This window comes from Blennius ocellaris, assembly GCF_963422515.1.
Source record: "Blennius ocellaris genome assembly, chromosome: 24".
Taxonomy (NCBI): Eukaryota; Metazoa; Chordata; class Actinopteri; order Blenniiformes; family Blenniidae; genus Blennius; species Blennius ocellaris.
In genome coordinates this window covers 4,994,813-5,019,641 of record NC_137673.1, presented here as the reverse complement: position 1 = coordinate 5,019,641, position 24,829 = coordinate 4,994,813, and the positions used below count along the sequence as shown (strand labels likewise).

The following is a 24,829-nucleotide window of genomic DNA, read 5'->3' as shown; positions in this document are numbered from 1 at the left end:
GAACAACTTTGTTGTTGGAATTGTTTTGCCTTCAGCATCTTTGTAAAGTATGCAAGGTTTAACTGGTAACCCTAAATAGTCACCCAGCCAGGCTGTTGTCCCGTGATGGACTGGTGACCTGTCCAGTGTGAACACTACCCTCACCCATAGTTAGTTGGGATTGGCTCCAACACCTCACAACCCAGGATAAAGCAGTATGGAAGATGGATGTTTGTCTTGATTTCTGTTGACAATTTACAAATACCCTCATCAAACCGTGTCCCTTTAATGTGTCATTTTTATTCTTCAGATCTCCCACTGGTCTTGTTGATATTTTATACTGTGTTTTCAGGAGCTTTAATAAATAAAAGCAGTTTGAGACAAAAACTCAATGCATTTTTCACAGAAAGAGACTGAGGTTTTGGAAAAAAAAAAGATTTTATTTCACATCATAGTTAAAAAAAAACAACAAGGTGAGAACATGTTAGATGATTTAAGAGGGGAAAAAAACAGGCTTGTGTGTCTTGTTTTCTGTGTCATGTGTGTTCTCAGAACGGCCTCATGCGTGTGTTGAGGGGCGGAGCTCTGTTGGGCGGCGTGATGGCGATGTCCAGGTAATCTCCAATCTGGAAGCGCTGAGACTGCAGCGTCATGGAGTCGTCTGCACCTTTCCTGCCAGACATGGTGCTGCCAATATCTTTCAACCTGAGACAAGGTGAGACACAGTTTCAGAATCGCCCCCACATTACTCATCGGTGCGAATTACCAACCGATACTGACCTGTACATCTTCCCTCGGGGGTCTGGGTAGACGATGGCAAAGGTGAAGTGAGTTCCTTTTTTCCTGGCCTCGGGATACACCTCCTTCACCAAACTGGTCAGCTCCTTCAGGGTGGCATCCATCCTGAGATACAACCAGACATGGTATTGCAACTTCCAATAATGGTTTTGTTCCTTGAGGTAGCTTATTGTAGACTTGTGGTTACATTACATCCATTTGTGTCTCTTTTTACTGTTGGTTTAAGCCTCTCTGTGGTCATTCTCAGTGTTTTGTGTTCGCTTCTAAAGTTTTTGTAGTAGTTTTATTGTACTTCTCTGTGGTGAAGTTAGACCTCTGTGTATTATGGCTTGGGTGTCATTTTACATCCCCTTTAAGTTGTAATGTAACAATGTGCATGCTACAATACATTTGTAAAAAGACCATTTGTTGCTCTCACCAGGTGTATATCTGCAGCTCGCTGGAGGGGACGTTTCCTCTCACAAACTCATCGACTCTGTGGTGTCGGCCATTGTTGGTGGTGAACACTCGCAGCAGAAGAGGGCAGGTCTGCAGGAATAATGAAGAACGTAAAACTTCCAACTACACAAAGCAGCAGAAACACACAAATGGTGCAAATGCTTAAATGCTGGCTAACATTACTTTATTGGAGCATGTGAATTCCTTCATGTATCCATTTCTTGTCATGTTACTGTTTGATAATGTCAACACTTGTCTGGTCATTCTTATAGCCCAATTCTGCTCCTCAGAGATATAGATTAATAGATGAATGCAGAGATTAGTGTTTCAAATACATATTGTGGGTTTGAAAGGAGAAATAAAGACTGCTTTTTCAAAACAAAAAAAAATTCACACTGGATTTGCATAACAGTTGAGTTATTATATATATATTTTTATTTTTATTTTTATTACTTTGGCTTACCGGGACCTGAGTCCAAATTTCGTATCATTTTTTTGATACGACAATAAAGAATCCTTGAATCCTCCTTAATCCCATGTCGTCATGTAACAAATCGAAACGATTTAAAACCGACTTTAGTCATTTTCTTATTTCAATTAAATGACATCTTGTTAAGTTAAGCTTTAAGATTGTTATGGTTAGATTGACTGTGTTTCTCTTGAAACAATTATTGCAGGATTCTGAGGCTAACAGTCTTCAATGTAAATATCCCATTCATAGCAACGTTAGCATTAGCACTCTGTAGGTTCATGTCTGTTAAAACCCGTCTGAGCTATAAAGGACGATTAGTCGACGTTACAAGCGGATACAAGTAGAACATGAGCTTTGCGTGCCTTTATGTTTACTTTAGACATTGTTTTCAATTCTTCAGACATTACCGCTTCTCATCGAGAGCTAGCGAAGCTCAGCTAGTTAGCATGAAGCTCGTCGTGTAAATAGGCTGCACGGAGCCGATTCTTTTACCTTTTCTCGGTCAATGGGCTTCTCCGGCTCCTTCTTTATTTCCTCCTGTGTGATCCGGGATTCAAGCGCCATGCTGATGTTGCACAGATAGAAATAATATGACAAACTTGCGCCTGCTCACATGTGCAAGACCTCCACTAATGGGCACGGTGGATTTCTTCTTCTTCTTCTTCTTCGTTGTATTTTAATGGCGGTTGGATTTCTTCTTTGTTGATTTAGAAAAGACTCTCCCGCAGCCGCTCACTGCCTCTTGGTGTCTGTCTGCGGTACTGCTACTCATCTATGTCGTGCGTATGTTACTGTATGTATTTTTTCTGTGTCACTTTGTCACTTTTTTAATAATTAGTTCATGGTCAACCAACATTTGTGGTAGTTTTTGTTATTTAATGTTGCATATATTTGTTGTTACTTCAAAAAACAATAACCATCTTACAGTAAAAAAAAATTATATTTCACATGGTAGAGCACTGGTGAGATACCTCATTTCGCAGTGAGAAGGTCATGGGTTCAACTACTGGCTGGTCCTCTCATGTGTGCGTGGTTTTCCTCCCACAGTCCAAAACCATGCACGTGAGGTTAATTGGTGAGCATTACTTCCCCTATAGGTGTGAATATGAGTGGATGTGGTTGTCTGTCTCTCAGCGTCTGTCCTCTGATGGTCTAAAAACCTGTCCAGGTAGTTAACTGTGATTGGCTTCAGTGCCCCACATAACAACCCCGAACAGGATGGATGGTATTCAGATTTTCATATTGATTCAGAATAGGGGTTTTTTGCGTTTGTTTTATTTACAGCATTTCACTTTTTTTGTGGTTGGACCTGTGTGTGATGCTGTGTGCCAGTTCTCTGTTAATAAACTAATTTTGTCTTCAGAAACTTGAGCGACATCTTGCGGCATTTGTACCGACAGCCTATGGTTTGATTAAATCCACCTCCAGAGGTGGACCCTGCTGCTCAGTCACATGCCGCTCGGTCTACCCCTCACCCATTACACTGTGTGTGGGTGAGTGTGTGTAGTTTCCGGGGTTACATCTATATGAGCATTGTACAGTATGTGATTGTGTGTCTGGACAGTGTGTGGTTGTGTGTCTCGTAACAGTGCTGTGCTCTGTTCTCTGGAGTTACTCTAACAATCATCTGTGGTTCACCTCTCTGGTCCTGCCTCATTTTATCCTTCTGTTTGAGCCCCGTCCTGACTGAATGACCAAACAGTGGCTCTTTGAGTCTGGCCCCGACACTGATCCCCATTCATTGATATGCATCAGGAAGACGTGTTGCTGTTTTTCCTCTAATGACTCCATTAGAATCACAGACGCCCTCGCTGTCTCACTTTTCCTGCTCTTTCAGGTTATTTTCCCTCAGTCTCCCTGAACCTGCTGTGCACACTTGTGCAGTGTTGACCACTGTTAAAACACCGTAGCTACAACATGCCACCTTGTCTGCAGGAGTTCTGGTTCCAGCGTTGTGAGCGTCCTCAGTGTAAACTGAGGAAGTTGGTTTTTGCTCCCACACTTTTACAAACTGTGGGAAACTCTCATCGGCCACAGTGGTCAGCACACAGAGCCGCCCTGTCCTGCAGACCAACCGCTGCCAAGCGATGGTTCTGATCTGAGAAGTCACAAGGACTTTCTACCTGTGTCCAATTACAGCTGCACACACACACACACACACACACACACACACACACACACACACACACACACACACACACACACACACACACACACACACACACACACACACACACACACACACACACACACACACACACACACACACACACACACAAAGAGACTGCTCAGGAACCTGTTGTGGTCTCTCTCCAGAACGCCTTCACTCTCACAGAAGTATCTCCAGGAGGAGCTGCAGGTTTGTATGACACTCAATACTTTATCTCCAGTTCATGTTTACATGGGACAGCACCGACGTCACCGAAACTTTGTTCACAGTACCATGAGGAGTGATTTTTGGCAAAACACCTGACGCTCCAGACACAAGGTAAGAAAACAACATTTCATCTTTTATTGCTACATTATGAGCAGTCTTCCAATAGAAAGCAGGTGTTTGCAAACATGTAATTAAATCAGAAAAGTGAATCCTTGAGTATGAGAGTGACGGCCGGTCGTGGCTCCGTGAGGACTGTGTAGTTTTAGTAGAGAGGGTTCAGTTCAGTGCAATCCACAGTGGGCAGAGAGGTTCAAGGGTTCACATGAATGTTGGCGCTTGTCCTTCACCCCTCCTCCTCTCACTTTCATTCCTTTTCGTCCTCTTTCAAACTTCTCCTTTGTCTCAGTGCCGCTTTCTGCTTTCAAGTCTTTTGCCAAGGAGGCCCAGATGGATGTCTTTAAGCAGCAAGCCTCTCCTCTGACTGTGGCTATCTGTGTGTCCCCCCCCCCAGGATGTCTTGGCCGGCTCTGTACGCTCAGCTGGTCGGAGCAAACCGCCACTCCACCAGTCTGGGAAAAATCTGGCTCTCCGTGCTGTTTATATTCCGGGTCATGGTGCTGGTCGTGGCTGCAGAGAGCGTCTGGGGGGACGAGCAGTCCGACTTCACCTGCAACACTCTGCAGGTAGGTGGGGCAGCAGTTTCCCCCTGGAACTAATGGAAACGGGACGTTACAGCCATCTGCATTTACTTGATCTTACTCAGGACAAGCTTGAGCTCTGACTTTACCTGTGCACTTGTTCAGCCCGGCTGCGAGAACGTCTGCTACGATCAGTTCTTTCCCGTCTCCCACATCCGACTCTGGTGCCTCCAGCTCGTCTTTGTCTCGACTCCAACGCTCCTGGTTGCCACGTATGTGGCCTATCGTAACCATAAGGACAGGAAGAGGCTCCTGCAGGTGTGTCAGCCCTTTGACTTGTTTGCCTGGATGTATGGTTGTCAGGTTTTTACTGTGAATGTCTAATCCATGTCACATTGTGTTTTATCATGCAAGCTCACAACCTGTCTGATTGTTTTTCATGCGATGCCTCATCAAATACAACAAGCAGAGAAGACATGATGTATTATTGACATCATCTGATCACACCAGGGAATCATATCAGTCTGATTTCAATATTAGGAAAGGAGGGGAATAATAAGAATAATAAAACTTGGAAAATTTAACAACAGCCACGTCACTGCATGACTTACAAGATTACATTCATCATGTAATGTAAATATACATCATGTCTTTTATAATGTCATGGGTGTCGTTCCAAGTATTTCATTACCTTCCAACTCACTGTGTGTTTTCTGCGGCCACCACATCTGTGTCATGTTAAATAGAATTTATTGTCATTCAATCAATGGTGTCTTGTGAACAGAGCTCCAGCAGAGCCGGTTTTCTGGCCACCAAAGGTCAGGAGGAAGAGTTGGAGACCCTGAAGAGGCGGAGACTCCCAATAGCTGGCGCTCTCTGGTGGACGTACGCCTGCAGTCTGGTGTTCAGGCTGATGTTTGAAGGAGGATTCATGTAAGATCCGGACTTTTCTTTTACTCTACCTTATTAAACGTGTGACGCGATTCACATGTGTTCCTCCAGGTACGCCCTGTATGTGGTTTACGACGGCTTCCAGATGCCCCGGCTGGTGCAGTGTGACCAGTGGCCGTGTCCGAACCTGGTGGACTGCTTCATCTCAAGGCCCACAGAGAAAACCATCTTCACTGTTTTCATGGCCACAGCCTCTTCCATCTGCATCGTCCTCAACATGGTGGAGCTGGCTTATCTTGTGGCCAAGGCTGTCACGAGGTAGAAGTATTAATCAGTCAGACAGTCAGGTGATTAATCAGCAATAATTCCATCAATTATGACTGCTTTTGAGAAATCTTCATATTAAATTCTGTCAAGAAGGCCTGTTAAAGGCTACAGCTGTTTATCTGTGCAACCTTTGTTTTGTAGGAGTCTCTGTTATTCAAAGAAGAGGAAATCCATCAAAGAGAAATCACGGATAAGGACAGACCTGAAAGTGACCGTTTGAGCCTGAGAAAGCAGCCAAAAGAAGAATTCAGACAATAAAACTTCCAAAACACATGTGAATGTATGAAAAGCAAACATTTTCTGTGATACCTGAAGTGCTGAGATGCAACATTTAAGTGGTGGAGAGGATGTCAACAAGTTAGGCTGCAGTTTGTTTTTTCTCTCAATACTTTCTCTAGAAACTTTTAGTTGTTTTTTCGTATTTGTATAATTTATATAAAGGACTAGTTTAGTGCCATTATCATCTACTGGACAACAAGAAAATATCACAAGTGATTGAGTGTGACTATTTATTGCAGCTACTTTATACTTTGTACACACATACACAGAAAATTGTTTATTTGTCATTCATTTAAAGAATATTAATTCACTGTGTATGACTCACTATTTCTCAGTTTGCTTCTTCCAATAAAGTTTAATGTTCTTTTATTGTGTTTTATTCTATGTGAGAAGGACTTGTGACACCAACCCTCGCATCACTGAACACATTTAGGCTGATCGATATTTTCCAAACATTTTGTTTTGATAAGAGCAAAAGTTCCTGCAGATGAGTGAATGGCTGCTCTCTGCTGTCATCTGCTGATGAGTGACGAGAAGTGCAGCCAGTCTCAGGCAGCTGTACCTGTAGCTCAGATATATTTTCACATGCATCATTCCTCTTTATCACTTTACCCAAGCAACAGGACGTTAAAGCCTGTCAAACCTTGCAACTGACTACTGCAATATTATCTCTAGTTCACATTTTTAAGAACCTTTGTCCATCCAAAATGATTTAGAATCATCTCTAATGTTCATCATTACATCGTTTACTCAAATCATTGTTTTCTTCTTCATATTTAAAATGAATATCTTATTTGCTATGTTACTAGGATAAACGTTTTTTTTATAAATGTAAATAGAATTACTCTGAAAAAGAAGTCACAGCAATTCATTTGTTTGATAATTTACAGAAAGAAGAAGAGATATAAATTCAGAAAATTCAAGCAATCTCCTCTTTAACGGAGTAATAAAGTCTATTCTATTATCTAAAACCATGATGGGAAATATAAAAAAAACCAAAATGTAACGACTTCAAACACTGAGTCATTAGTCTGAGTGTAAATTCTCTGGTCATTTCGATGGAAAACCTAAATTGTTGTTGATTTATTTGTGTTTTCATGACGGCTTGTCAGGAATGTGATGGGTGAATCGCCTCTGCCTGTGCCCACACTCCCCTCCCTATCCTCCCCCCCCCTTTTTTTAGACCAGACTGGCCTGTTGTCTTTTTTTTTTTTTTGGAAACTCTCTCGCCCTCTCTGTAACTCTGTAATTCTCTCTGTGTGTGTGTCTCTCGCCCTCCCTCCTCTTTTCCTGCCACCTCTCTTGATTGCACCCGTGGGACTAAAAAAAGAAAGAAGAAGAAGAAGAAGAAGAAGAAGAAGGAGAAGAAGGAAAGTCGTGGAAGTGGACGACGCTGGGAGGGAGACGCGTTTCAAAAGGGAGAGGGGTAAGCAGGTGGATGCTGGAGTGATGGTGCTGTGGCTGAAGTGGGAGGGAAGAGGAGGGATTATCATCCTTCCACCTGCTGGAATATCAGCGCCTCTCATGCTGTGTTCACTTTCCTGTGGGAAAGAAGGCAGGCACTAAGATTCTATACCAAAAACACATATTTGTCTTGTGAGGTTTCTGATTTACTCGTATTAAAACCCATTGAATCCTAAGAACTTCCAGCCACGCTGGAGTCTTGTGAGGTCGCTCACGAGATGTTCAGGAACGAACAAACTTTTTCATTTGTGATGCAGACGTGCATGAAAAGGTGACTTGTAGGAGCTGCATGTGTCTTTCTGCTGCTGAGTGTGCGTGGTAGTTAGGCTACTGATGTAACTCATATCAACACAAGTTAATGCAATTTCAATGTCGCCTCTCCAACCATTATTCAACATATTATAGATATCATTGCAATTCCTCACGATCACTTTATGTAAATCAATCTGACCAAGATATCAGGACGGTGAGTGACTGCAATCATCTTGTTTATTACGTATGCACCTTCAGTCTTTGCACATTTTCAGCATTGCATCTATTTCTAGAACGTTGTTGCAGCTTTATGCTTTATGTTTCCTGCATAGAATCTCACACACTTTCATATCTTTTGGTATTTTCCACATCTTGACTGCTTTTGTTCCTAAAATGTACTGACTTTGATCAAGGAGGTAGTTTGAACTATTTGCATATGCAAATGAACACTCGATGATTATTGTGGATTATTGTAATTTGTTAAGAAGACTGAATAGGAGAGCAAAAAGGAGTTTTTCAGGGAGCAGATGGCAGGTCAAGAGTTAACGGTTTGGGTTGTTTTAGCACAAAGTCCTCTGATCTATCAAACACACACACACACACACACACACACACACACACACACACACACACACACACACACACACACACACACACACACACACACACACACACACACATGCACGTGCGCGCACACGCAGACACACACTCCCGGACAATGTCCATCTCGCAGCTTCTCTATTGTCTGCTGGTATTTCATCATGTCAACACATCGTGTGACTGTCCACATATCTTTAGACACATGAGCAGTTTTCGCAGGTGAAAACTAAATTGGCTGCAAAGTTGGCCCAGTTGATAACGCTGCACACACATCTCTCTCTCACACAGGATCATCTATTACACCTGCAACTTTTAAGTCTGCATGCAGGTTTGTTTGGATGATTGAATACTGGAGCAGCATTTGCCCCCCTCAGCATTCCAGGGATGTGATGAGTCCGGCATTCAGCTTCAACGACCTGTTATCCCCTCATTCACTTCCCACAGATGGCAGCCCATTGTCTGCTGGGAAGCCAGCATGGTCACATATACACGCATTTATCTGCAAGCAAATGTACATTGTGCATGAAATGTGCAATTTTGAATAAAAACAGGCTATTAGCCTCAACAGACTTTGCCTCAAACACGCTGCTCACACAGATCGCAGTAGCCTGATTTTATTACAATATATATAGTTTTTATGTACATATGCACAAAGAATCCAGCTCTGAATTGGGTGATTTCTCTTTGACAATGATGTCTTGACTCTCGTTTGCAGGTATATAATTTCTTCTGATCTCTGGTCGATGGATTTATCAGTGACAACACAACAATATCTTAGTAAGCCTGTATTTCCTTTTCTACTCTACACTACAGTACAACTGATTGGTAAAACTTGCATGCAGCATTCCAACGACATGATAGTATGAGTATGAGTATGAGAATCAAGCTCTTCTTAAGTCCTTGACCAAATGAAACATGGTTTTGTTTGCATAAATGTTAGAAATCTGTGAAAACACACACAGTTCCATATCAATTAGATGAGAGTTATTATGTGCGCTGCCATGCACGTGCACTCCCCTTTGCTCTCCGCAGGCTAGAAAACCAAGTGAAGCATGGGGGACTGGAGCTTTCTGGGGCGGCTGCTGGAGAATGCTCAAGAACACTCCACTGTGATTGGAAAGGTGAGTGACTGCTAATCCTGTGTCTGAACCTTGGATTATTTCACAAAAATCAAGTAATTTGGATTTAAATATCTGGACGCCAAGGAGGCACCGCAGAGGCTTCAGTGTTAATTTACCAAGTTACGAGTCACCAGATGTGACTTGGGGTTGGACTGGCTCAGAATACATTCTGGTTCAGTGCCGTAATTTGGGATGATTTATTTCCCCTGATCGGCTGGATTTGGGACACTTTTAAGTTTTGGGGTCTAACCAGTTCCCCCCCCAACCTTCCCCAGGTTTGGTTGACTGTCTTATTCATCTTCCGCATCCTGGTGCTGGGTGCAGCTGCTGAAGAAGTCTGGGGCGACGAGCAGTCAGACTTCACCTGCAACACACAGCAGCCCGGATGCGAGAACGTCTGCTACGACGAGGCCTTCCCCATCTCCCACATCCGCTTCTGGGTGCTGCAGATCATCTTCGTCTCCACGCCCACGCTCATCTACCTGGGCCATGTGCTGCACATTGTCCGCATGGAGGAGAAGAGGAGAGAGAGGGAGGACGAGCTCAGGAAGTCCGGACGCCACCAGGAGGACCACGACAATCTCTACCACAATGGAGCTGGCAATGGAGGTGGCGGGAAGAAGGAGAAGCCACCAATCCGCGACGAGCATGGGAAGATCCGGATCCGTGGGGCGTTGCTGAGGACCTATATATTCAACATCATCTTCAAGACTCTGTTTGAAGTGGGCTTCATCCTGGGGCAGTACTTCCTCTACGGCTTCCACCTGAGGCCTCTTTATAAATGTGGCCGCTGGCCCTGCCCCAACACTGTGGACTGCTTCATCTCCAGGTCAGCCAACAACTGCAGCCTACCACTTACTTAATTACTTAATACTTAATCAATTAGGATGTTTACAGAGTAATTTTTGATTGAAAATAAAGTAGGATCTCACCAACGGAACCAAACAGAAGCCGATGAGAAAAAAAAGCAAAAGAATTCAAAGAAAATTCAGGGAAAAAAAGAATTATTAAAGTAAAAAGTAAAAGAGTAACAATTAACATATGCGAATTAAGTGCAGATTAAACGAAAATTTTTTTATTAAATAAATAAAAAAATAAAGTAAAATCAAATCGAGCCTTTACGTCACTGTTCCGCACTAAGCCCCGCCCTTTCCGGGAGGTTTTGTTTTGTTGGTAAAAAGAAAGTATATTTATGTGACGACTATTACTTCAAAACTTAGCTGAATACTTTGGAAAACGTTTGGAAGAAAAAAGAGGCCAAAGCTACAATACTACGGTAAAAAGAAGACGCAAACTACATTTTTACAATGCTAATTTTGCAATGCTAATGCTACCGGACGTTATGCTAAGCTTCGCCAAATTAACTCAAAAAAACTACCAATTATGTTTCCGAAAAGAATAACCAGTGTCTAAATCAGATAACATACATTCTAATGCGTCAAATGCCATATTAATGTCGTCAATGTAGACACACTTTTGTTAATATGCGTTTATGCATCTCCAGGTCACTGACATTACCTAGTATTATTTAGGTATTCTAATTTAAGTCAAATAATGCGAATACATTCATCTCTGCGTGTATTTATGTGTCTATCTGCATTTCGAACCTATTAAATCTTTTCAGATTTCTAGTAGTCACTGTGTTTAGGTCACATTTTCTTAACTAAAAGAACTTACCTTTACGTTATACATCAATTGATTTCATAAGTAAGTTGTATTGTAGGACATATAGAAATTTTGGGTTATATATTTGAGACTTAAATGTGTGTTTGTCCTCCTGTCATTCCAGACCCACTGAAAAAACCATCTTCATCATCTTCATGCTGGTGGTCGCCTGCATCTCTTTGGTCCTCAACCTGCTGGAGATTTACCACCTGGGCTGGAAGAAAGTCAAGCAGGGGGTCACCAACGAGTTTGTATCTGATAGTGAGTCGCTGCTGCTGGCCCGAGAGAAACCCGGGGAAGTTGGGACTGTTCCTGAGCCGGCGTCTCCATCTGTGCTTGAGTGCCTCCCAGCATATGCCAGCATAAGTGTGCTGGGTGGAGCGGCTCATGAGGGGGCCTACAGCCTCGCCGAGTCCTGTCCCACGGTGATCCCTGCACTGGTGCCCGGTGAACGCAAGATGGACGGCACAGGGTTCCACCCAGATGACCTCCCGCTGGAGGGCTTGCCAGCTTCCTTTCTCTGCAATAACGGGAATGCGAACAACGGACGTCTGGCTGCAGCAGAACAGAACTGGAACAACATGGCGCTGGAGCTGAGCAATCTGAATGGAAAAAACTCCTCCAACGTCCCTGATCATCATCATCATCATCATCATCATCATCATCGCTGTTCGCCCCAGAACTCCTCCTCCTCTTCTCCTCAGGAGGAGTTTCCACCACTACGAGATGAACAGCATCCCTCTACTTTCCCCACCCTTCCCCGTAACACCCCTCTGGCGCCGCTTTCGCCGAAGGAGCCGGTGGACGAGGGGGACGACACCGTCGCCGCGCCACATGACGACTCCAAAGTGATAACCAGGGCGGAGCTCCATCAGCCTCCTGCTGACGTCCGGAAACCAAGCCGGGCCGGCCGGAGCAGCGGTGTCCGCGCTCGCCCCGATGACCTGGCAGTGTAGCTAAACACACACACACACACACACACACACACACACACACACACACACACACACACACACACACACACACACACACACACACACACACACACACACACACACACACACTGACACATTTACACTACCAAGCATTCACATAGCATGAGCAGGATGCAGTTTGTTATATTTTCTCCACAGATCAGGAGTCAGCTGCTTACTTTAATCTCAGAGTTGTGAATCTCATGTGAGAACATATAGAGTTTTGTCCCACAGATGCTCTACCTGCATACCAGTAAGAAGACTGGCTTCATCACAAACTGCCTGCGACATTAACAGTATAATGATTTCTAAAAGTCAGACACCGCTCAGAAGTTTTGGTGCTTCTGGTTCCCTTGTTCTGAATTAGATGGGTTTTTAAAAATATGTCTTTGGTTTGATGTTTGCGATAGAGACTGTGTTAAACACAGACGCTGTAGGATTTAACTGTAAACATTACTAAATACACCTCTGGTAAATTGTTAGAAGGCTTTTAACGTTTCGTTGAGAAGGGAGCTGCTAACCAGTGATGACTGTCAGTCCAAGACGATATGTCAGACCACTGAACATGTATCCATGCTTGTGTTTGTACATTATCTACTATTCAAAATTAAACTCTCCAATTCATAGTTAGATGTGTTTGTAGTTTTTTTTTTTTTTTTTTTTTTTTCCCCAGGTTAGGTAAAAGGGAAAAACTGGTAAAAGTGCAGACTAAGTGAAAGTCACTTGACAGTAGCACTGTAATTTGATTTTAGCATTCAACATGGGCTTTTTACATATAGTCGTCGGCTTTAAAACTGTATGTCGTAAAGCTTTTCCTAACAAAGAATGCATTTCCTGTAGCATCTTGAGAAACCAATGTAAAAATCCCATCTGCTTTTGGTCAAGGGGACCAGGTGGATCATAACTGCAGGGTCAGGCTGCATCATCGTTGTCGCTCTATTGACTGAAATGATGCTGGGCAGAATTACCTGAGCGGTCACATGATAACAAACAATTCGAATATCTTGATATTCATATTCATAGCATCTCATCATTGAGTGTGGAAAGACTCTGTTTCATGTCCTAGTTTGCTTTAACAGAAGAGACTGCAGCAGGACCGTGGTTAATGCAAAATAAGGTGATCTGACCGCTTCCTGGTGTTTACAGTGCATACTGGACTATGGAGTAGGCAGTTATGATTACAGCCATAAAATATATATATATATATGAGTTCAGAAGCCAGGATTTGAAGGTATCGATGTATATTTTATGTGAACATAAATATATATATATATATATATAAGTTCACATAAAATATGACAGTAAAGTTTTAAAAAAGACCATTAAAAAGTGATTATAAGAAGTAGACAGCCGTTTTACACAATGAGCAAGGGTTATTGTTATGATGATGATGACGGTTGGAGTCATGCAAAGAGGTTTTACAGCAGAGTGGCGGCAATATTTGTTTGTATTTCTTTGCTGGGAAACACCAGAGGAAAGGTTTGCACTTGTTGTTTGCTTTATTTTTTATTTTATTTTTTTGTGATACAACAGTAGAGCCGAGCGGTCTCTGATTGGTCAGTCGTGGAGCTTCGTTCTCACTCAGCCTGTAGTTTCGATGAAGAGAAGGATGGACATTTGCTTTCAGTTCAGAGCGACGACTTGAGGATGTAAGACCGCAGGCTTGACAGGCTGTGTCTGTGTGTGTGTGTGTGTGTGTGTGTGTGTGTGTGTGTGTGTGTGTGTGTGTGTGTGTGTGTGTGTGTGTGTGTGTGTGTGTGTGTGTGTGTGTGTTGTTTCAGTGTTTACAAAATGACATCTCTGCAGTTACATCAGGGTAAACTCCATAAAGGATATAAATATGTAAATATACAAAGGATAATATGCACAAGGAGAAAGTGGGTGTCTGCTTAAGCTGCAGTTTCAAACTAAAAAGGCCTTTGGTTCTTCCTGACACTGTCCTGACGAGTCACTTTATGCAAACCCAGTGTTGGAACAGTCGAGGCGCAGCACAGGGCTGAGGGCTGAAACGATGTTACGGTGAAGGATTTTCTGCTTCGCAGCTTGAAAGTAGTATTCAGTACACCTTCTTTGTGATGGTTGTGTTTGCAGTGTGGTAACGAGCTGTTGGGTTCCCTCTTAGTTGTTCTGTATGGGAGAACTCCGGGTTCATTTCTTAGATGAGCTGTAGATTATACTGTAGCTTTTAGACTTTTTTTGGGAGGTAAAAAGTAATTAAAGAATACTATTTTAAACTTTCGGTTAACGGATATCCTTAATAGGATCGTTTGTTGGTTTTTTTAATCCGTTTTTCTCTTTAATTCCTGCCGAAAATAGACAAAAGATTTTGAGAAAATGGGTTATTGGGATAGGTTAAGAGTTCATATTTCTTTCTTTCTATTGTTGATAGGAATAAAGTAGTATGAAAACGCTTAAACAACAAGTGAGGGAGAATAGTTTGGAGCACTTAGAAACTTGCTAGCGAGCATTGTAAGTCGAGTGAGCGCTGTGGTCTAGAGATGAAAAACTAGTCAACAAGATAGATTTAAAAAACAAAAACAAAAAAAAACATTTTTTAAAGTCATTTCTGTTTGTGTGCCGGCTTTTTCCGGTGCTTTCTTCTGGGGTCTTCATTGATTTTGGTAGTTTTAAGTTGGCCATGTGAAATATTTTTATCATCAGGCTTGCGATGTCTTCTTGCCGTTAGTAGAAATGGTGCCGAAGGGATGATCCGGTAGATTTCTTATTGTCGACGTCGACTCCCAGTGAGAGGTAAATAAAGAGACGGTTCATTCAGCCGATCGAGACTCAGTGACTCAGCGATTGGAACCGTTTGGCTCATGGTCCAAGTCAATGAGCATTCATACTAACTTCTTCATATTTGATATGTTTACATATTGCATGTGTAATCAGATGCACTTTCATTTAAAAACCGAAGCCTCCGACACATCCAGTGGATGTTGGCACGTCTCTGGTCAAACTTAAAAAATTTCAGCCCAAAGAAGCTTTCATACTTCACACGTATTTTCAGAGAAGTCATTGACTGTGATGATTTCTGTGATTTGACCAAAGATATTCACCAAAGCAAAGAGAAGCGACCGCGGCTCCAGCCACAGGAAAGCTTTTACGGCCCCGCAGTTAAATCTGAGAAAGACATTATGTTGAACTTTGTCTCTAAACAATGTTGAAACAAGTTTTTTGTTTTTTTTTCACAACTTTGTCGTTCCGAGCTGTTGTAGTTCTTTTGCTATGTAGATGAAGATTTGCACAGTGAGATGACAGTCTGAAGAGATTTATAAACCCAGAAGAAAACATAACAGAGGGTTTTAACATATTTTTGTTTTATTTTTTTAATAATGAAAACCAAATTAGACATGGGTCAAACAAGAAATGATCTTTTTCTGTCCTGAACGTGGACCGAATCCACAAGCGACTTTGATTGGAAAGCTGGAGATTGTGTGACGGGATTATCATGGAGCAGGGACACACATTCCCGCCGGTTCAAGAAAAATGGAGGAAAATGACTTGTCTTTTCAAGAGAAGTGCCTTGCGTCTGCACCTTTTGTTCAAGAACATGTTGATGTAAATGTTCATTTACCTCGGATGTTTACAAAACTGTTACTAAATAAACTTTTTGTACCATATTTATTGTTTGTTTCAGGGTGTCCTGGGCTCCAGAACCACATTGACCACAAAAACACGAGACACAATTGACCCGTTGAGGAATTTTAAAAAAAGAAAAGAAAAAAGATAAAGAAAGTAATAATTCTAATTCAGGTTTTTGTTTGTTTTTTCAAACTCTAGATCGATATTATGTGTGTGTTTTACTACGCTGTGACCGGGGCGTTGAAAACACATGCTGATATCTTTGTGTGTGTGTGTGTGTGTGTGTGTGTGTGTGTGTGTGTGTGTGTGTGTGTGTGTGTGTGTGTGAGTGTGTGTGTGCACATGTACCCGTTGCCTCGCCCGTTAAGCTATGCTGAGGCCAGCATTTCCTTTATGCATGCTGAAAGTCCCAGGGATTTTGGCCGAACAAAAAAACCTCTCCAGAGTGTGAAAAGGCCTTGAATGCCCGCCGGCGTTGTCCCGACCTCTGCATACATCTCCATACTATCCGGCAGCAGCCGGTTCAAATACTGTACTGCATCTTTCAAAAGTGCAGTTTATCTATCATACAAGCCATCACGCTGCGCTTGTTAATTTCTATTGCACTCACATGTGGGGGTTCATTTTTAACACATAAGATCATCTTTGCCACAACTTGCGCTTGCATTTTGAAATATATTTATTGGCGTGACACAGTTTTCTGTCCGTGTGTTTGGATTAATTGACAAATGCTGAAAACATTTAGTCTTTGTGGTTGAAATTTGAGGAAACAAGTACATCTGCAGTATTTCCTCTGGTGGCCAAACTGACATCACTCAATAATGTCTCACGCCACTGGACCGCGTGTTCTGCCAGTGAGCCGAGCCTTCCCATCAGCAGTTTGCTTTTTCACATTTTACCCAGCAAATAATCAATTACGCCATTTGAATTGAACATTTTATTCAAGGTTTTTCCATCCGAGGTCAATCCGAAAGCAGCGCCGCTCTCTAATCCTGGCAGCTCATCATGGCTGAAGTGATGGGCTGTGCCTCAGGAGCAAGCTTGCCCATAGCCAGGATCATTACGCTTTCATACCGGTAGAATTGTGACCCTTTGAAGACTTTAACGCCATCGTCACCGCACATGCCGGCGTCAATGTCAGACAGGGGCAGGGGCACATCACTGCCAACGGCCCTGGGCGTGGCAGTCAGGTCGACATCTCGCATCCTGTTTCCTATCGGTTACAAAACGACATATGGTCATCAATATCATTATTTAAAGCAGATTAAAGGCACTTAATTGTGCCAGTCAGTTCTCAGTCTCCTTACCTTGGATTACATGTACTGTGTGTACATTGGGACAGACGAAGGCAGCATCCACATGGCCTTCGATGCCCAGCTCCTCCTTCAGGCTCTTCGGGTAGCCTTCGATCAGAGTGTAGTGGGCACCGCTTTTGTAGATGTAAACCTGATCGTCCTGCAAGGTGGAAAAGCAGAGCTTTCAGTCTCTCTCTCTCTCCAGCTCAGAAATCTGTTTGCTTTCCTCCTGTCCTGCCTACCTTAATCAAGTAGAGTTTGTCGCCGTAGGAGAAAGCGCCGTCCACCCCGTTGTTCACTTCAGGCCACGTCCTCCTGATTGGGAAGCTATGGAGGCCGTCACGGTGCGTGTCGAGTCGGATGTACATGGAACCTGCGCAGAGTGAGCGGTAATCTTAGAAGGAGCTTAAGATTGAAATTACATGATAAAAAAAAAATTTCCACTTTACCGTTGAAGGAGTAGGTTTTTCCCGAGTCGTCTGTTGTGATGGCGTCGAGTTTGACCTCGCTGCATTGAGGGATTTCCCCGTCACCTCCATGACCTGCAATGAACACACCAGATGTGTTTTATCATGTAAGTATTTAAGTATTTTGGTGATGTTGTCATCCTTTTTCTTCTCTCACCAAAGTCCTTGCACTTCATGAAGTAGTTGCGGGCGTCTTTTGGGTACCCGTCGGACACCTCGCCGGTCACAGGGTGGAACCTGGTGAAGTTGTGTCCGTGGAAGCAGTAGTAGTGCTCCAGCCAGCGGAAAGCGGAGGTGCAGACCGGCAGGTGGGGCCAACTCTTGGTCTTCACTGTCTTTGTGGCAATGTCATAGACGTGCACGTCATGTCCTGACAAGACAAGTTTCAGTCGCAGTCATTCAGCAGATTTGTTTGTAGTAGATTTATGTCTCTGTGTTCAATTCTACTCCTTTTGATTCTGCTGATACCCAGTATGACTGTTAATTAAGTAAACCTACACAGAATAGCACAATGATAATGTCAAAACCATTTAAACCAACCTTACAGGTACAAACTTCAGAATGAAGTGGTCCTGTAGTAACCACTTTTCTCCATGAGAGGGCGGCATTATCTTAATTATGCATGAAACGGGGCTTTTCTTTTAAGCTGTGGATGAAAACACACCTTTGAAGAAGAGAACAGAGTTGGTCATGCACTCTCCTTTGGGACACTCGACAGCAGCATCCAGGTGATCGGGCACTCCGGGAAAGTCCTCCACGAGGTCTTTAGGGTAGCCATCCTCCAGACTGTGGTTGTAGTAACTGAAGACTTTGTCATCCTGGGAGATAATGTCATCGCATAAGAACCAAAGTTCATATCGGCTCTTGCTTTCAATTAGTCACTTTGCTGTAATCTTTATTGCTTCTACCAGGAAGAAGTAGATGTGATCGTGATCATCTTTGTTCTCCTCATCATGCATGCGGAAAGCAGCGTCCACATGGCCGATGTGATGCAGGTCATCCAGTTCGGTGAAGGACTCGTTGGAGAGCTGGGCCGGACCATGGAAACCCTTCCACAGGTGCTCACCTGGTGAGAGAGCATCAGACAAACCATTTTCACGGGCTGAGGTAGGAAACTCCTCATGGATGACTGAGATGATGTAAAAAAACCCTGAAAAAACACACACCTTTGAAAAAGAAAGTGTTTCCCTTCTCATCAGGGGTGATGGCATCAAACTCTATTCCTATGCACCGTTCTGGCAAAGCTCCATCTTTATCACAATAAAAACAAGAATATTTACTAGATCACTCATAAAGCATAGAACACATTTTGAATGTAAAAGGATGTAAAACTTACCCACTGCATGATGGTCGTGCAGCCTGTGGATTGTTAAAAAGATGGCGTAGCATTAGATTGGATGTGGATTGCTGGAGCCACGAGTCAATCAGTGACGAAGCACAGGGTTATACAATGCTGCTGGGTTTGCTCAACGATGCACTCTGAACTTGGTGAACCCATGAGTGGAGGCGTGAAACGAATGGACGGCCATTTGTTTGAATGGTCCTATCTCAAAAGAGTAATCCAAAATACCGTGCGTTAGAAAAAGACACAGCGTCTACATATATGAAATTGTTTTGTGGCTTATTACAGAATTACTGTGAGAAAGTTGATGATCTAAACATCTGGTTGCATCAAATTCAAATCTTAATGCACCCTATGTGACGAAGGGAGGGTTTTAGGAATCACAATGCAAGGACCTTCAGGGTGGGGATAGCACATTTTCAATCATAAGTTATACAAATTAAGATTCATACTCACACAGGGTGTGCAGAGGCCAGGGCCAGTGCAAGGCAGAGGAGCAGCGTCCTGGTGAAGAACTCCATGGTGGTCCTCTGGAGCAGGACTGAACCTGGCCTTTTATGGGTGGGTGGGGGGTGTGTGTGGACTTTGTGCAGAGTAAACATTGGAAGTTCTTGTTCTTGCAAAATGTGCCTTGAACAGTCACTTGTTCCTTTTCTGCTTTTTCATCCAAATGTGAGAATAACAGTTTATATGTTGATGAAGGTAAAGCTATGTAAGCAATGGTTTTGACATTATCATTGTGCTATTCTGTGTAGGTTTACGTTTGCTTCTAATGGAGGTTGAATTTCTTTGTCTTTTAAAATACTTCTTTGTACAAATACAGCTCGCCTTCAACACGGTACGAAATGTGGCCTTGTAATTTTCTGCGAAAATATTTCAACACACTTGAACCCACGCACAAATCAATCGTATTCCACAGTCCTTTTTTTTTGTTGACTTATTACAAACATTTTTAGCCGCTAAACAAGAAAAAAAAATGTATATTAAGAATCACAAGATGACTTTTATAAGTGTATTTTCAATTCAGACACAAATGCTGCGATAGAAAAACCAAAAAACTAATTATTTGTCCCGGTGATTTTGCAATTGTGTTTCAAAATAACTCCACAAACAGCATTATCAGATTGAAATCAAAGTTTAATGACTTTCCCTTGGATAAAGTACAAAGTCATGAAAATCCAGCTCAGTCCTGAACCTGCTCACACTGTTTGTTCTTTAAACAGATTACGCCCTTTAAAGTCCAACTTTTATAAACTAATGATAATTTGAAATCTAAAGAATTTCAGTTAGCTGACTTTTAATCTAAGCCTGAATTATTCTTTTCAATTTAATTTTAATCCAATAATAACTTTTAATTTATTTTTGAGTATTTTCAAAAATCCAATCTAGTATTTTCTTTTTTTTTTATGATGCTCCACATTTTTCCCCTTTTCTCCAGCGAATTGAACTTGATCCTGCTCAGGTATCACAGTGGTATGCTTTTACTATTTTCCTATTTCTAATATAAACCCAAGCCACACCTGAGATTATGCATTTATTAAAAGTTGAATGAAAAACCCGAACCCTAACCCAGAATCTACCTAATTTCTTTTTTAATAGAAACAACCAAGTACATTTTTTTTTAAATTTCATACTAGAGCTTGGCTTAATTTTAAATCAACAAATTTGAACATCATTTTCTAAACTGATTATTAAAACAGTACAAATAAAGACAATTATTGACCAGGTGTCAAAGAGGGCAAGTCCACGTTATTCCTTGTTTGTGAAAGATAAATCCCTGTTGTGTTTTTTTTTTGAATTTTTTATTAGTAATGGCTTCAACTTGGATACTTTTTCAAAACCAAAATCTATATCCATATGAAATTAAACAAAACTCTGCATTATTTTTTCCCCTTTAGTTTTCACAGTTCTTTCACACTGAGCCTGTTCATGTTGATTTTATCATTTGAGACATATTTAAATTGTAAAAGATGATAACACGGTGTGTAGAAATGCTGTAGACTTCAGTGAATATACTAATGAAAGATCATGCTAAACCACCCCCTAAATCATAGTAACTGATTATGAGTCGTTCTTTAGAGGCACTAGAAATATTTATTTTCTTTTTATTAAGCTGTCTTGTTCACTTGAAGATTTAATATCACAGTTTTTTGTTTGTGTGTTTTTAAGGAAATAAAATCATTTGTTTTTTTGTAGACTACGTTGAACAAACTTTTGATCATATTTAGTTTATAGGTAAGAGGTAGAAGAGGTGAAACACCTGAAGAGCTCACATTATGATGAAACCCGCCCCCCCCCCCATTTCATTCTGACGTTTCTGTCTCACAGTTTGTGGATCACTTGTACTGGTAGATCTTGACGCAGTGATTCATGCTGTCTGATATGACCACGTGGCCGTCAGGCAGAAGCGCCAGGCCCCTGGGACTGCTGAGGTCCTCTGCCACCAGGGGCCATCCAACACTCCTGGTTGGGTAGATCAGGATACGGTGGTGCTGCTTGCCCCAATCTGCCACCAAGACGTCCCCGTCACTGTCGATGCAGAGGCCCCAGGGACAGGTGAGCACGGGCCCCAGGCCGGAGCACACCCCCAGGATCCGGATGGTGTTCCAGCTTGGCTCCAGGACCCGAATGCACGGGACTCGACCAGTTTCATTGCCTCGCTCTGACAGAGCCATGAGCCCAGTGGTGAGACAGGCGGCCACCAGGTAGGGCCGGTGGTACCCCGTCACCACGGTGCGCTCCAGCCTGGCCCCGGTTTTGGGCTCCAGCTTCAGGGCTGTCAAGGTCCCACGTTTAATGTCGGCAACTAGAAACTCATCGTGGCGGTTAACGCTGACCCCTCTGGGAGCGTCCAGCTCTTCGTTGGTGGAGCCGATCGTTGTGCCTCCAAATGTCTGCAAGAGGCGTCCATGGCGGCTGAACACTAGCACAGCGCGCTCTGCAGCGCAGGTCAGCGCGATCAGGCCCTTTGAGTTCACAGCAACATCAAAATAGTTGCAGATGCGTGAGGACCTTTCCGAGCCTAAAGGAGAAACCTGCTGTACGACATTCTTCTGCAGGTCTGTCACTTGAATTCGGGCGTTGCCACAGTCCACCACAAACAGTTGCCCCTTTGTAGTTGCGTGGACGCCGCTGGGCAGGTTGAAGTCGGTGCGGCCCGATCCTTGTTTTCCAAACTGTCTCACCAGATGAGCCGAGTCGAACGCACTTGAACCCCCTTCCTCATCGAGTTCTCTCAACACTGGCTCAACTTTCTCTTGCTTGTCTTTGCAGTGTTGCTGCTGTTCCTTGACTTGATGGAATTGGTCTCCTTCAATTGCTGACATGGACACAGATCTGCTCACACGGTTTAAACTTGAGGCTTTTGTAACACCAGTCTGGGATTGTGACCGTTGTTCATCGGTGCTTGCGGCGATCCGGTCAGATTTGGTGTTGTTCCCTCGGCATTGGTCAAGAGTTGATGACTCTGAGGCGAGACGCATCCGGTTGATTTTTCGGATTCCCCGTGGCTCATCATTGGCCTCTTTAATTAGGGGACGCAATTTGCCAGAGAGGTCAGCAGTAGACATCGAACGGAAGTGCTCTTGCTTGATGGGTTCATTCACTGGAGAGCCCACTGTGTAGGTGTAGCAGGACTCCTCACTGTCCACTGGAGACGGAGGGCTACCACTGTCCATTGATGATTCATTGGAGCTCTTCTTCCTGAGTTGTTTTGTGGGAACATTACCAAGACTACGCCTGGTGAGTGAACTACTGCGTCTTGGCTTCGGAGACTTATCACTGCCTTTTTCATCAGTTTCCTCTGGAGGACAGGATGCCTCTTCGCTTGAGATCAAGACAAGGGCCTTTTCCTTTCTTTTACCTTTCACCGTGCTCCGTCTCTTCTTTTCATTCTGTCTGCCGTCATAGTCATCTCCTTCAGATTCACCCTGACTGGAAACTGGTGGGATTTCAAGGAAGAGGTCCAGGCCCTGTGTTTCTGAGCACACGGACTCCACTTCCTCCTCCTGGGATGACTCTGAAACTCCACGATGTCTTTCTGTGGGAGACTTGGGTGATCTGAGCTCTTCTTCGTTCTCTGTCGAGTTTGACAACTGTAGTTTCCGAACAACCCGCATGTTTCCACTGTTTGTCTTAAGGCTTTCTTGTGAACCGTTCCTTTGCCCACTTCTGTTTGCTTGTGGTTCCTTTCGAATTTCAAGGGGGGTTTTGTTTGAAAATGCTGTATCTCCTGAATGCAAGGCACACTTCTGACCTTGGACGCCACAGACACCAATGGGGTAGGTCATACCTTCCTCCCGAACATCGACTTCCCCTAAGATTAAGGTCTTATAGTCGGAGCTCGGTAAGAAGCTAACCCTTTTCAGTGTCAGAGCGATTTCCCATGGTTGGGTGACCTCAGCTACTCCTCTTTGGAGCTGATTTTTATTCGCTCCTCCTGCTGTGCTACCCCATCTTTGGATCTGTCCCTTCAACTGTGCAATCTTTCTTAGCTGTTGGTCAACAAGGGACTGCATGACTCTCACGGCTGCGGCATTTTCCCTCTTCACTTGACTCAGCTGCCGCTGAGCTTCCCGATGGTCCTGCTCGATCTTCTCAAGGAGACGCCGCTCCTCTCGCTGTGCGTCGATCACGGCGCTGTCCAGTTCTCGGTTGACCTCCTCCACCTCCACCTGCTGTCTCTCCCGGAGGCTCTGCAGCTCCTGCTCACCTTGCTCCAGGTTGGAAAGAGCCTGAGTCACCCATGGGGGCGGTGAAGTCAGAGACGTGGGGGTGAAAAGGGACTCCCGTGGGGTGTAGGAGACAGGAGATGGGGTGGATTCAGCTTTTTGTTTTGGGGTGCTGTGCGTCAGCAGGGCTGAGAACCCAAGCAGGGCTCTTCTTTCAGAGTGAGACCTCATCAACATTGCGACGTTTAGATCTGATGCTTTACGTGCCACTCTTTGTTCATCTGCAAACGACAAAAAGAAATAATGTTTACTTCCCTTTCCCAGTGCATGAACACTGAACTATTCATGAGTCTATTCTTCCACAGTGCATCGTGAGTCGTTTTGTAAACACGCTCTTTAGTCTCCCAGCCTTACCTTGACCTACCTGCTGACTGTGTCACATAAACCGCATGAGGACTGACCTGTGGCCATCACAGTTTTAAAACTGGGACACTCGTTCCCTTTGGTTGCAACTCTATCTGTCCCGTACAATATCGAGTTTCTCACGAGACCCCAAGGTGCTCTCAAGTTACCATCGTTCCGTTCTCCCTGAGCTCATTGTTGTATTCCTCCGACAGTCACTTACCATTACAACTATAAATGCTGGAAATTCAACAGCTTTAAAAAAAACAAAAAACGTCTACGATTGGATGACGTGTCGTTGCAGCTTCTGATTTCAAAGGGTTGAGTGCTTCTTCTGCTCCGCATGTCACCTCTTAATGTCACTCATCGTGAAATCGCACCAGTCTCCGGTAGTTGCTTCCGCGTGCAGTACAAGCCTCCATTGTCACTTGTCGTGGAAACGGCAGCACTTATCTGCTCGGGGCAGTGAAACTGAACCCCGTCTTTCATCACCGACACAAGGTATGTGGCTCGCTGCCAGTAGAGGGGGCAGCGCTCTGTCAGGGAGGTGTCAGCTTTTTTATGTCCTGATATAAATGGGTCATATTCTGAGGTGGCATTCGTGGAAAGGAGTATATGTGTTTGTTTACAATGTAGACCATGGCAGTGTGTGTTCTACCTCCCCTCCGGCTAAACAACAAGGCGTTTTTTGCAAGCATGAAAGGAGGTGGTCTCGGTTTACCTGTTCTCCGGCAGGTCCCCCTGGAACCATGTGACCTCAAAGTGTCAATGGACAGAATCTGTTTCCCATGTT

At 43.5% G+C, this 24,829-nt stretch overlaps 4 protein-coding genes across 4 annotated transcripts; 2 read left to right on the top strand and 2 right to left on the bottom strand.

The window, feature by feature from the left end:
• Positions 1-405: 405 nt before the first annotated feature.
• sap18 (Sin3A-associated protein) lies at positions 406-2,333 on the bottom strand. The gene is made up of 4 exons (XM_080519673.1): positions 2,180-2,333; positions 1,196-1,305; positions 760-882; positions 406-684 (listed from the first exon to the last, which is right to left on the bottom strand). Exons 1-4 carry the CDS (start codon positions 2,249-2,251, stop codon positions 528-530), a joined length of 462 nt encoding a protein of 153 aa, XP_080375799.1. The 5' UTR covers positions 2,252-2,333; the 3' UTR covers positions 406-527.
• Positions 2,334-4,576: 2,243 nt separating this feature from the next.
• Positions 4,577-5,915, top strand: LOC308147497 (gap junction beta-6 protein-like; the record flags this gene model as incomplete). The annotated part of the gene is made up of 4 exons (XM_080519672.1): positions 4,577-4,747; positions 4,868-5,020; positions 5,487-5,635; positions 5,705-5,915. The coding sequence occupies 4 exons, from the start codon at positions 4,577-4,579 to the stop codon at positions 5,913-5,915; spliced, it is 684 nt and encodes a 227-aa protein (XP_080375798.1).
• A 3,652-nt stretch (positions 5,916-9,567) lies between these two features.
• Positions 9,568-12,257, top strand: gja3 (gap junction protein, alpha 3; the record flags this gene model as incomplete). The annotated part of the gene is made up of 3 exons (XM_080519662.1): positions 9,568-9,636; positions 9,912-10,465; positions 11,426-12,257. 3 exons carry the CDS (start codon positions 9,568-9,570, stop codon positions 12,255-12,257), a joined length of 1,455 nt encoding a protein of 484 aa, XP_080375788.1.
• Positions 12,258-16,846: 4,589 nt separating this feature from the next.
• Positions 16,847-19,485, bottom strand: hpxb (hemopexin b; the record flags this gene model as incomplete). Its single annotated transcript, XM_080520153.1, has 10 exons — positions 16,847-17,073; positions 17,168-17,315; positions 17,398-17,528; positions 17,605-17,697; positions 17,780-17,992; positions 18,287-18,440; positions 18,531-18,688; positions 18,789-18,872; positions 18,959-18,981; positions 19,421-19,485. 10 exons carry the CDS (start codon positions 19,483-19,485, stop codon positions 16,847-16,849), a joined length of 1,296 nt encoding a protein of 431 aa, XP_080376279.1.
• Positions 19,486-24,829: the final 5,344 nt, after the last annotated feature.